Raw genomic sequence first — 12609 nt, 5'->3', positions numbered from 1 at the left:
GAAGTTCGCAGCAATGGTAACTGCCACACTGTCACTACAAAAGAGGCTGCAGTCGTTTGCAAGAGGTTCCAACTATATTGCTTTGACTATAACACGTGGAGGTTCCAATGTGATTAGCACAAACGGCCTCGTTCCCATTCCCCTCTCAAAGGAAGAGGGTGGGCATCAAGGAAAAATGAAGGAAAGATAGTCCACCAGAAGTTTACCTGCCCCTATTTGAAGAGGAACTTACTGCCTGGAACAAACTCAATCTGTTTTTTCTTTTTCTTACTTTATTGGCATTCGTAACCTCTTTATGAAGTAAGTGTTAAGAAAGTTAGGACCAAGTGGTCTACAGTTCAATGTTCACAAAGTAAACTTTAGACATTTATAAAAAAAATATTTCTGACATTGGCGTTCATACGGCGATGATAAAAATTCGCAATAATAGATTCTTTACGATAAAAGTTGCCTGAAAAAGTCGTTTATTGAAGATTTATTAATACCTAAAACCACGGAAGAAAGATACCAGAAAAAAATAATATTCAGCACTTGTGTCAAAGGCCACCACTACCTCAGAGTTTTCAAGAAGACCTCGGGGACATCTGGCAAATAACTTATCAATATATTACGACTTTTTACCTACAAACAAAACTAACCGGTACACTTTTTACATTATATACAGTAGCTGTAAAACTAGGTGATTCTCTCTTTTGGCTTCAGCTGAAGAATGCACCATTCGCCACTGGCAAACCTCCCATAATACACTTCTCTTGGGTATTACAGTCGTCCCAAGAGCAAATGAAGACAATGCTGATGCAAAAGTTTGGGGGGTAAACAAGGTGTATTATGGGAGATGTGCAAATGGCGAATATGAAGGGAAAAAAATTAACCAGTTATGAATGGACAAGAAAGAAGCTTTGACTACAGGTATAAAAATAGAAGTTATTGTTTAACAGTCAAAACAGGAAAGAACTAGTTCCCACTTGTTTTGCGTTTTGCTATGACGAGTTGCCATTGCGTTTGAGTAGTTCGTCAAACATTTCGGGTAAATAACCAAAAGCGACACACAAGAGTTCAATGCGACCTCCGTACTCATGTGTGGCTGTGGCTAAAATTGAAGCCGTTCTCAGCATTAGAACTGATAACTCAGCCCTTTCGACTGTTTTATTTGCCGATAATGGCAGCAACAAAATGTACATCAGCGCTTTCCCATTTCCCAGGCTTGTCCTCCTCGTGAACAAACAGAAGGGATTCCTCCCGTAAAGTCCATGGTGAACACACATCGGTTCTGTCGTTACAAAAACTGTAGTATTTGGCGGTCTGTTTGATTCTTGTCACTACCACATAATGGTGTTCACTAAGATTCTTAGTCTCTTTACTGACAATGACAGGGAAACCTTTTTTCAGAAGGTCTCTTATAAACTCTGTCCAGGGACCACTCTCTTTCTCGTGGTTACCCCGATGAACCACCTTAAGCTCTCGCCCCAGGGCGTTCCGAAAGGCTTTCTTCATTTGCGCCACATGAGCAGGAGAGGTTACTCCTCTACCGTGTGGGGAGCAATGGGATCCAAGACTGAGGAAGACTCGCTGTATCATGTTCTCCACTGAAGAGTCCATAGTTAGTGGTAAGGGCGACGGCAAACCTGTCAGACGAGTTATGGCTCTGTAACAGGAAAAAAATATAAGTACCTTAGATTCTGTTTTATTACAGCCAACAAAAAGAATATTTCATAGACAAAAATGTTAAGAAAAAAAGACGTTGGTATGTCTAGTTTCAAGATAAAGCTCTTGAAAGCACTGGCCACTACAAATACTCCCCGCTTCTGCACTGCACCCAAAAAAACAATGTTGAAGTCCGGCTGGATCAACTGACCCCGTCTAAACAATATTGACCCGCGTGGCGCTAGAGGAGGGGCCACACCGGTACCAATCCACGGGATAGACGTTCTGTGGGTATAAAAGTGCAAAATTCTTAACACTTTTTGTCCAAGATTGTGGGTATGATATAAAGAATTGTGCAGATCAAGGACACTGATATCCACTACGGACGAGATGGAAAACAGTTTCCGAGATCTGCATAATTCTTCACATCACACGGAAGCCAAATGAAATAATTGTTTTACGATTCATTCGAAATATTTCAAAGTTCCTATTAAACAAGCTTAGTTCCTCGACGAATTTCCTCTAAACTTCGTTCTATTACTCGGCACGGTTTCAGGATATAAACAGATGGTGTTTTTAAGCTACTCTTCAAAAAGTAAATAACATTCATCGACCAATATGTTTTGAGTATTCGTACATTTATTCGTTCAGGGTTTGTCAGAAATTTCAAATGAATAATAAGCAAACTGACCCTTCAAAGTGGGCTGACTAAAGGCTAGTGTTCTAGACGAGGAGCTCACCTTATTTGTGATATGGAAATCCGAAGCAAAAATGCATTTTTTTAACGGAAAAGAGTATTTAATGAAGGACTTCGCTGAAATCAAATTCTACCCGAGAAGGCCGCTGTTAATTGAGCCTACCATGAAATATAAAAATCTAAAGTTGAAGATAACTTGGATTAGCGTAATCATGCTTGGAACAACTTGTTGAGGATGTTTTTGGATATCATAACCATTTCAATAACAATTGACTTTACAATGACAGAACTTGGAATTGCTACCAATATAAAAGAAAAAAAAGCCAGTTTGGTGTGAAACAAAGAAACTTACTGGTAACTCGAGTTATGAGTCCTCGCCACATTGTCAAGGTAACCAAGTATCTTCGCCCAGGCCACGGGACCTGTACCCGTCATGCATTGGCCATGTTTATGCTGTCGGTACTTGGGGAGCAACTCTTCACGAGGTATAGCAAAATACTCATCAGAAAAAGAACGTCGGTACCTGCTACTTCTGAGAATTATCCCGTAATTGATAACCATGACGCGAGACCCGCGGGTTCGCAATTCTACTTTAAAGCGTATTTCATGACCTTCAAGATATTTACGAACAAACGTCTCATCTGCATCTACTTTAACTTTAATGAAGCGGTCTCCCGTCTTTGTAAGTTTGAAGAAACGGTCGCTGATTTTGGTCATGTCCAAATAGCCATCTCCTTGACAGACATCGCAGAGAACCCGACAAAGCCGCTTCTGCCAACTTTTCTTCCATCCCTTCATTTTCTTTTCGTCGCCGTCTCGTAATCCGACGAATTTGATACGAACTTCACGCAAACCTTGACCAAGTGGTATGCGAACCGAATCACCAGGGCGAAGGCCAAGTTCGGCCTTGAAACCATCCTCGGTTTCCTGCACTTGAAAGTTAAATTCGGTCTCTAAGCTGGTTGGCGTTTGCGTTGACGAGGCTCTTGATGGCGTGGTGGCTGTCGTCGATACTTCACCTGAGATAAAATTTTTTCAGCTGTTAAAAGAGTATTAGCCAATTGTTCAACAACCCGAACTTTAATGTTTCCGTTGGAAGGGAACTTTGCCAAAACGTCATGTTTTTAACAAACATTTACAATAACCATCCAAAAAGGGATTGTAAAAAAGTAACAACAGCCAGATTTCTTACTAGTTTTTACGGACAGCCACTGGAACCTCCGCCATTCAGGATCTTTCCGAACTCGCTCTGCTAGTTTGTCCCATTGTCGTTTTAAGCTCGGTAAAGCACGGTTGACTTGCTTGTCCAAATTCTTCCAATCGATATCCTGCAAAAAATCACATCCACTCTCACTACCAGACTCAATTATAAAAAAAGGTAAAGTAGTTCTATTGGAGTCTGTGGATGGATAAAATATTATGGAATGACCGCAATTTAAAGGAAATCTCGTCAGCAGTAGTTAGGTATGCTACCACTTGTTTTGTACTCTTGCTAGAATCTTTGATGGTGAGATCTCTAGATAGTGAAAGAGTTCACTTCGGTACCTCTGGACAATGTGAAAAGCCTGTAATAAGAGGTTCGTAGTTCGTACCTCCTTTTTTCTGTAAAAACTAATTGTGGTCGAATTCACTAATAGACTTAAGGGGTCATCACTTTTGGTCGGTCAAAACAAAAATGCGGTCAGACTCAATCACGAACACATTACGCGCCTTAGGCTGTGTTCATACTATAACAGATAGCTTTGGGGCTGCCACGAAAATCATATCGAATAGGGCTTCTGTTCACACAAAGGAACGGTTGTGGCAATGCGATTTCTGTAACGGAGCGAAGCTGCGCTGATCTCTAAAGTGGAAAGTCACATATCGCATAGGTGTTCATGCTATAACAGATAGCTTTCGTGCTGCCACGAAAATCATATCGGAAAGGGCTTCTATTCAAACAAAGGAACGGTTGTGGTGGCGCGATTTCTGTAACGGAGCGAAGCTGCGCCGCGCCGCGGCGCCGCGCTGATCTCTAAAGTGGAAAGTCACATATCGGATAGGTGTTCATACTATATCGGATAGCTTTGGCGCCGCTACGAAAATCATATCGGATAGGACTTCTATTCACATAAAGGAACGGTTGTGGCGGCGCGGCTTCTGTAATGGAGCGAAGCTGCGCCGCGCCGATCTCTAAAGTGGAAAGTCACATATAGGATAGGTGTTCACACTATACCGGATAGGTTTTCGCGGCGCCACGAAAATCTTAGTATCCAGTATAGTGTAAATTTAGCCTTAACCCTTTAAGCCCTAATATCCACAAGCAAATTCTCCAAACTGATCTCTATACATTTCTTTGAAGAATAAGTTGAGAGAGTTTGATAAAAGATCAAAGCATTTTCTCTTTGGTGGTCATTTAATTAATTCTCATAACCTAATCTCTTGACATTGTATGGGTACTGTTAGGAGAAAATGGATGTTGGTCACTATTGGGACTGAAAGGGTTAAACAAAGACCGTCACGGCAGGCGCGGGATTAGTCGATACACTGGTTGCAGCCAACTGGGTTGCAGCCATAAGTACACCGAAAAGATGTGTTTTGGTTGGCTACGACAATTCACATGCGCTCAAGGTATATTTTCTTCATCTGCAAAATGATAGTCTGGTATATGAACAGTCCGGTCACCATGTCCAACAGTTGTTAGGCATTCATAGGACATGGGACAATTTTAGTTGGACATTGTCGATGACCGACTTATTTGCAGCTTTGTATTGGTGAGTAAAACAAAATGACGGACTAATTGTGGTCTAACTCACTTACTTTGATTGGTCAAGAAGGCGGCGCGAGATCGAGAATCGATACTCGGTTGAAAACTTCTTTACCAAGTGGGCTAAATATGTAGCTTTTTCAATTATATATTGCCTAGCCTGCGTAGCAAGCGTTTCCAATCGAGTTATTGCGCGAAAGTTAGAGCGGGAGCAAAAAAAAGCTCTCGTCCCAACTTTGTCGACGAACTCGCGAGGAAACGCTTGATACGCAAGCTATATATTGCCAGAATTTAAGTCCTGAAGCCTACGCCTTAAGACCGCTATGTCATGTTGGTAGCTGTATATTCTTTAGAATTTCGTCACAATTTCGTTGTTGTCAGTGCAATAAATACAGAATGTTATAAAAGGACACAAACGTCTCCCTTTGCGATTTATTGACGGAGGAACTTAACAGGAACGTACAGTGCAAACCCGCTCTACAGACACCCGCCTAATACGGTCACCCGTATATAACGGGCAGTTTTGTTTGCCCCGACGAAAAACTCATTTCTTTTCTGTAAAATTATAAACCCGCTTAATACGGACAACGGACACTTTTCTGTGTCCCGAATCACAAACACTCATATATCGTCTGCCCGCTTTACGGACACTGAGTAACTGCGCATTGACTATTTTCACTGTGTGCTAATTATAAACATCGCATCCTGTTCAAATAATGAAAGATTTCTACGAGTTAATGCGATTTTATTACTGAAAAACAGCAGCGAAATAGCGTGACGTGTTTTATTTTTAGGGGTTTTGATCAGTCTGTCTATCCTCCGGTGTTTGACCCTTATACTTTGGTGGTTTAAAGAGGTTTTCTACCTTATATTACACAAATTTCTTTTCCTTAGCTTTTTGCTTTCAGTCATTGCTCCTTGGTATCTTTTTATCGATAAAAAATATGTCCGAGACGTTTATTTTCTTTTTCTGAGAGCAAGCTAAATTCAGGCACCCGGATAATACGGACACTATGGCATGTCCCCATGGTGTCCATATTAACCGGGTTCGTTAAAATAGGTGAATAAACTGATATGAGTATTTTCGCCCGCGTGGGCAACACAAACAAGCCATCAGATTAAAGAAAGGAACCACATTTATGTGTGGTCTAGAGGCGATTTCCTAAATAAGGAGTAATCCTTTAAGAGGTCATAACGAAAGCGCTGAATTTCTCGTTAGTTGCATTCGCCAGAATTTTAGTTTAAAGAACAAATACGAATATCCTCTGTTTGAAGACATAAAGGAGATCCGCAAACTTCTAATCATTACAAATTCTGTAAGGGATCTGTTATTTCAAGGTCTCCGTGTCAAACTTCGGTATTTTGGAATTGCCACACCGCCTTTTTAATCTGTTATTAGCCGTGAATAATGCGTATAGGATAATAGTGATTAAAATGTTTACCTTAAAAATTTATGAGTGGTAATCCTATTTATTTCTTAATTCAATTTGAAAGGTACGGAAAAAGAAAACAAAATAGCTAAAAAAATCCCGTTCAGGGAAATGCATGAAGACAGAGCAGTGCCAGAGAAAAGAGTCGTCTGGGCATTTGGCTTGAATGGTTCCAATATTTGGTCTTCCCGCTGATAGGTGGACTGAAAAGCTAGGAGCCTACTACTAAGGTTTTAGGAGGTTTAAGGAGGCAGGGTGGCCGAGTGGTTAGAGCGCTGGAGGAGGGCCCGAGTTCAAGCCCTGGTCTGACCGCAAGCTGGATTTGTTCATGGTATCGAGTTCAAATCCTAGGCCATGCTTGTAAATGCCAGCTCATGGTTTGCCTCAGGCCAGTTGGGATTCTTAACCCTGTTAAGTTTAATTTGAATTGTTTGTTTCAGGGATTTGCTTGGCCCCACTAACATCAGTGCTATAAATACTACCCAGGGTAAACAAAGATTATTATCACTATTATCAGCTGGACTGCCACATTACGGATTATCACAATTTGGCTTACTATACTGGGGTAGTTTATGCATCAATTAAGGCTCACAACAGTTTCTTTTGAATGGGTATGATATAATTAATTTGTGAAATGATAAAAAAAAGGCAAGGACAAGATTTCTTACGTAGAATAACACTGAGCCTCTCCCTCTAAAGAAAAGGAGTCATTATGTTCCATTTGCCCCAACATTAAATCACGCTATCAGCTTTGAATCCTTCCAAACTGTGAGTCATATTTTGCAGGTCCAAGGAAATATAAGTATTACTTCTTACAATTATTGTAAGAAGTAAAAAAGGCTCTGCTCACATGTTTGATCATTACGTATTTGGTAGAATGGTGTAGCCTGCAAAAACAGCCATCTCTCCACGCTGTTCACTGTTAAGAATGTTTCACAGGAGAGGTCTGCACCTCAGCAACAGAAATTAAATACTGATGATGTGAAATCTCTCTTTCCCGCAAAAAAACAATAAAGTGGTAGTTCTTACCCAAGAATCACTGTCAATGTCTCTTGTTGCTGCTACAATTTTGTTTTCGTTGGTGTCCTCACATGCCATAAGACCATCAGGTCTAAGACGATAGACTCTGTGACAGCCATAGCCAATTCGCCGTGCTTGAGCAGTTAGAACATCAGATGGGCTTGGTAAAGGTCCTTTTTCAGCAAGGCGATGATCACCTGTTTGCCTCGCTACAATAGGATTAATGTATATGTAAATGTAAAGACTTCACCCAGAAAAAAATGTTTGAAAAAAACAAAATCATACATAGAGCAATTTCGGAGAGACTGCTACTTTCAAGTTGATAACAAAAATCAAACCAAAAAAGCATAAAAAAAATAATTTGAATAACTCAGAGTGACGGCTAACAACATATATTTGGCTGCTTTCAAACTACTGTAGGGGCAAACAAGACAGTGGAAACTACTGACGAATAAACTTTAAGAGAGCATGGGAAATACGTCATTCAAACACATTTGTTCATCAGATGACCAGTGTTCCAGATAAGAGATGGGTCTGGGATCAATGGCCTGACAAAGAAGGCTTCCTGACCTGACGATGACACATAAGTATTAAATTAAATGTAATGAAAAAAATTAGCACGTGGTCTTGGTGGCCCCTCAGATGGTCTACATGATCACCCGCTTGAAAGAATTAACTGGAACACTGCAAATCATAGCAAAGTTATGGTACATCACCTTAAGCAAAGCATTGGGCACTGACACTTAACAAGTACAAGTTACATACCGGCTGAAATGATGACATATTTTTCACCATTTTTGCCATTAACTTTAGCCTCCCAGTAGGCAATATAGTCCTTTGGAAGATCCTTTCTAAAGATTGGCCTCAGGCCAATGATGTCCTGTTGGCTAATTGCTTCTGACAGTGTGTAAAACTCTTCCTGGGCCTCCAATGATACGTTATTGTGCCAGGCATTTGACGTACCATTAGACAAATTTGGAAGGTCTGTAACCACAATGTAATCATTGCAAAGATTGCATGACTTCTTTCTGCTTTTGTCCCTGCAAGGTAAAACGGTATTACAGTTAATGCTCTTATAAGTAAAAGTCAGTCACATTTGAGCTTATTTACAAAACAAGAGCTCATGATAGAGATGATAGTCATGTCAGTAAAGAGTTCAGCTATTCGCCGAAATGTTTGAAGTTGGTTGGATGGATGTAAAAGCTTGCGGCACAACAAAAAGATTACTTCTACAACCCTTTCAATAATAATTTCAATTCAATTTTCAACTGCCAGCACAAGGAAGCAATGCAAAGACAGACACCATCTCCCTTAGTAGAACTTTCAATTGGACGATTTTATAAAAAAGCAAAACAAATTTCTTCAACCCAAGCAGTTAACCCTTTAAGTCCCAATAGTGACCAACATCAATTTTCTCCTAACAATATCCATACATTATCAAGAGATGTGGTTATGAGAATTAATAAAATGATCACCTAAGAGAAAATGCTCTGATCTTTTATCAAATTCTCTCAACTCATTCTTTAAGGAAATGTATAGAGATCAGTTTGGAGAATTTTTATGTGGATATTGGGGCTTAAAGGGTTAATGGCTTCTGGGAAACTTGGGGATGGGGTGCAATAACCTAAGTATATAAAATATGGAGTGCTGTTCAGATAAAGACAAGCTCCATTTGCCCAAAGAGATCTGTTAAAGATCAGTCCATATGCACATGTGGTGTCCTCTTTTCGAATTTGTGGATGAAATCTCCCCATTATGGTCTGACTATTTGAAGAAAGTGTTGTAGAGCATTCAATTCTTTGTTTTTGTTTATTTCTCCATACATTTTGAAAAATGTATTTTTGTTATTTTAGTCTGGTCTGCATTTAGAAAAGAAAGGACCATGAACACCAGACTGTAGTCATGTAAACAACCTTTCAACCCAGCCATAATGACATTCCAAGGCCGACGACTGGTCTTTATTACAGGATGAGGAAACAAGCATTACTCCCCTTGAGTTTGGCTAAGATTCATTTCGTTTTACCTTCTGATCTGTTATTTCACTTTCCTGTGTTTATTCAAAACAGACGCAAGGTAAATTTTGGAGATCTTAATCTTATCCACAACACTAAAGCATAGATCAAGCCACTGATCATTTTCTAGATAATAGAAATCTTTGGATCAATCTCAGTAGTAATAATTTTTCTAGACATGATGCAAAACCTCTGCAAAGGATGTCAGAGATGACATAAGTTCAATGATTTTGATCAAATCAAAACCCAGTCACTATCCAAAAACAAGAAACTTAATCCATAACGACAAATTGCTTAAATGACTAAGTTAAAGTTTTTATCTTTTTAAAGCTTAATTGAAAACTCAAATAAATGTACTGTAGGTATGAGAAGCATTTCCCATAGGGTTATTTGTTTTGGTCAGCAGACAGAAAAATGAATGGTTTCTTGAGTGCACCTGATAATGGTCAGCTGTTAGTTAGGTTCAAAGAATGTGACAAGTGCTACGAGTTGATTGTGAGATAAAACGAATCAAAAATCTTCATTTTCACTTTTGGGATGAGGTGAATTAAACACCCATTTTTCATCAGTACGTACGGAGGACGGAACCTATGTATCTGATTGAGATCTGTGGTGAATTAAGGCCACCTGAATTACTTAATTAGGAATTTTAAACCAATATCCGCAGATCGAAATCCACTTAAAAATAAGCCCTTTCACAAGGCCGAAGCCCATTTTGTGCACGCGTAAATCACCAACTCTAATTCGAGTAGTTTAGTGGCATAAGCTTGAAAGTCAATTATGACAACAAACGAGTTTCTTTGAAAATTACGAAGCCTTTCACATTCAAGACCGCAAAACAGCTAATGAGTTCATTACGAAGCCCGTTCCCTGTTAACGATGGAAGTGAACATCAAGGAAAGGTCTAAGACATTAAAAAAAATGCTGATCTGGGTTACTACAAGTACATTGACTTCATTACTTGACCACTCAAACTAGTTTTGTAAGGAAAGATCGTGCAAAAACGCGAATCCTTCATAGATTATATAGCTGCTCAGTGGTAGTTTTCAAACCAAAGGCATTTACAATGATCATTTAAATAACAACAGCTCTTTTGTAATTTGCAAATTTAACTAGACTATAACAATTTTGCATTCATTCAATAAGAGTAATTAGTACGGACATCAAAGGAACATTTATTGGTCCAGTGTCATGAAGTGGTGAGGACGCCATTCCGAAGAGCATCAAAAGCCGACATATTAAATTTACTTTTTTATCTATACAACATTTGCCAATTGAAACTGGAAAAATAAAAGATGGGCTTTACCGTGCAATTATGAGCTTGGAATGATAAGCGGTGTCCTTTATGTGTAATGACCGCCGTCAAGGTTGACATACAAAAACTGGTGAACGAACAAACGAAATCAAGCACTGCGTCTTTTGTTTCCCACAGCTTGATCAATCCAGGGAACAGATTAAGTGTTTTGATTTTGATCAAACTAGACGAATACCAGCCGTATAGACTTCAAAATAGTGCGCAACAACAAGGACCTCGCTGTAGGTGAAATACTGCACTTAGTAAACAGCATGATCTACAAGAAAACTATTTGCTACAATTAAAGTTATATCGCAACACAACCTCGCTCACCTGTTCGTTTTTTGGATTACGTAGACGACTACAAATCCCACTAGCAACACCACAACCAACAGAAAAATATAGACGCCGGTCCGAGGAGTCCTTCTTTGTCGTTCATCTTGAGATTTCACCACAACTTCCTCTGAACTTTCAGGCACCTTCCTTTCATCGTCCACCATTTTGACTTGAAAGTTGCCTTGCGTCGATTCACAGCTAGGCGGTTTTTCCCCCGCAAATTTTGTCTCAGCCTTTACCATGTTAAGTCTCCTTCGGCTTACACTGATTGAAACCAAAATAAGGCCACGCGAGACGTCTGTGTTCTCATGGAACGATTTCTGAAGTGCACGTACAACGCTGCCTGCTACATATTTTGAAATCTCTGTTATTCGATCACCCAACACTTGATCACAGACGTGTGAAATTGACAAGCCAATCGCTCAAGCCAATCATCAACTTTTTTTGCCGCCGGAACCGGAAATAGAAAAATAACGTGGTGAGTTGGTGAGATGTTTAGGCGCTCACCAGGGCTACTCACGCAGTAAAGTAATTGAGTAAAAGAGCGCGGAAAAACTATCTGCCAATGTAAATACGCATCTGAAGATATTTTTGCTTTCGGAACTGTTCCTTATGTAAAATTAAACAACAATAATGACCGCGTGGGTAGATCTGTATTGTGTGCATAATTAAGCAAATTTAAAATAGCCAAAGGGAAAAGAAACTGGAGCTGATAGCAGTGAAAAATTTTGTACGAAGGGTCAGAAGTAGAGTGTAAGATCTAGTATGAAACTTAATGAAGCATGTTATTGAGGGATTGGTCAGTATTAAGTTTCTTTACGTAAAAAGGGAAGTGAATGAACACCAGTGAAATAAGCAAACAACTGCTACAAGAGTTCTAAATTGAAAAGGGCTGCCCTGCTTGGTTTAAAGTTGCGACACTTTGCGTGAAAATGCAACGTTTTCTGAGTTCTTGTAATAAAAAAATTCCTGTTTTAATAATAGCATGTAGCAGTTTTTGCATGCAGATACTCAGTCAATAAATGAAGTTAACTTGGCTCATACTGACAAACTAAGACATGGTCGGGATGTGGTAATCTAGTTTGCTGCTCCAGCGGCAGACAACAATTAATAAAACAACCTATTGTCCCCTGGATCAACGCCGAGCTTTTAGGAAATCACAAAAGGAAATGAAACTTACTAATACAAAAGTGAAATGTTCGCGTCGAAAAAGTAATCGCAAACAATTTTTTCATGTTACGAACCATCAGTCAATCTCATTCTGCCCATTCTCTCTCAAAGAAGGACTAAAAAACGCCTGTCAACCTCTGGCTGGCACTGGTAACTGTAGCATTTACCTGAACGCAGGATAAAATATAGACTTGGCACAAGTCGACTGCGTTAGCGCCAAAGGAAACCGGGGCTTTGAGAAAGTCTAGATAAAAAAGATA

At 39.6% G+C, this 12609-nt stretch overlaps 1 protein-coding gene across 1 annotated transcript; it reads right to left on the bottom strand.

Moving 5' to 3' along the window:
• Positions 1-307: 307 nt before the first annotated feature.
• On the bottom strand, positions 308-11600 carry LOC140936857 (uncharacterized). Its single transcript, XM_073386364.1, has 6 exons — positions 11177-11600; positions 8303-8577; positions 7547-7746; positions 3534-3669; positions 2694-3360; positions 308-1645 (listed from the first exon to the last, which is right to left on the bottom strand). Exons 1-6 carry the CDS (start codon positions 11419-11421, stop codon positions 1147-1149), a joined length of 2022 nt encoding a protein of 673 aa, XP_073242465.1. The 5' UTR covers positions 11422-11600; the 3' UTR covers positions 308-1146.
• Positions 11601-12609: the final 1009 nt, after the last annotated feature.

The sequence above is a fragment of the Porites lutea genome, chromosome 5 (assembly GCF_958299795.1).
Source record: "Porites lutea chromosome 5, jaPorLute2.1, whole genome shotgun sequence".
Classification (NCBI taxonomy): domain Eukaryota; kingdom Metazoa; phylum Cnidaria; class Anthozoa; order Scleractinia; family Poritidae; genus Porites; species Porites lutea.
This window is presented reverse-complemented; position numbering and strand designations above follow the sequence as displayed.

Bases quoted from the DNA above. Each gene is read 5' to 3' on its own strand.
- LOC140936857 (XM_073386364.1), bottom strand. From the start codon at position 11,421: ATGGTAAAGGCTGAGACAAAATTTGCGGGGGAAAAACCGCCTAGCTGT. The intron at 8,578-11,176 runs GTGAGCGAGGTT...TTTACCTTGCAG, and splicing joins GTAATCCAAAAAACGAACAG to GGACAAAAGCAGAAAGAAGT. The intron at 7,747-8,302 runs GTATGTAACTTG...ATCCTATTGTAG, and splicing joins ATATGTCATCATTTCAGCCG to CGAGGCAAACAGGTGATCAT.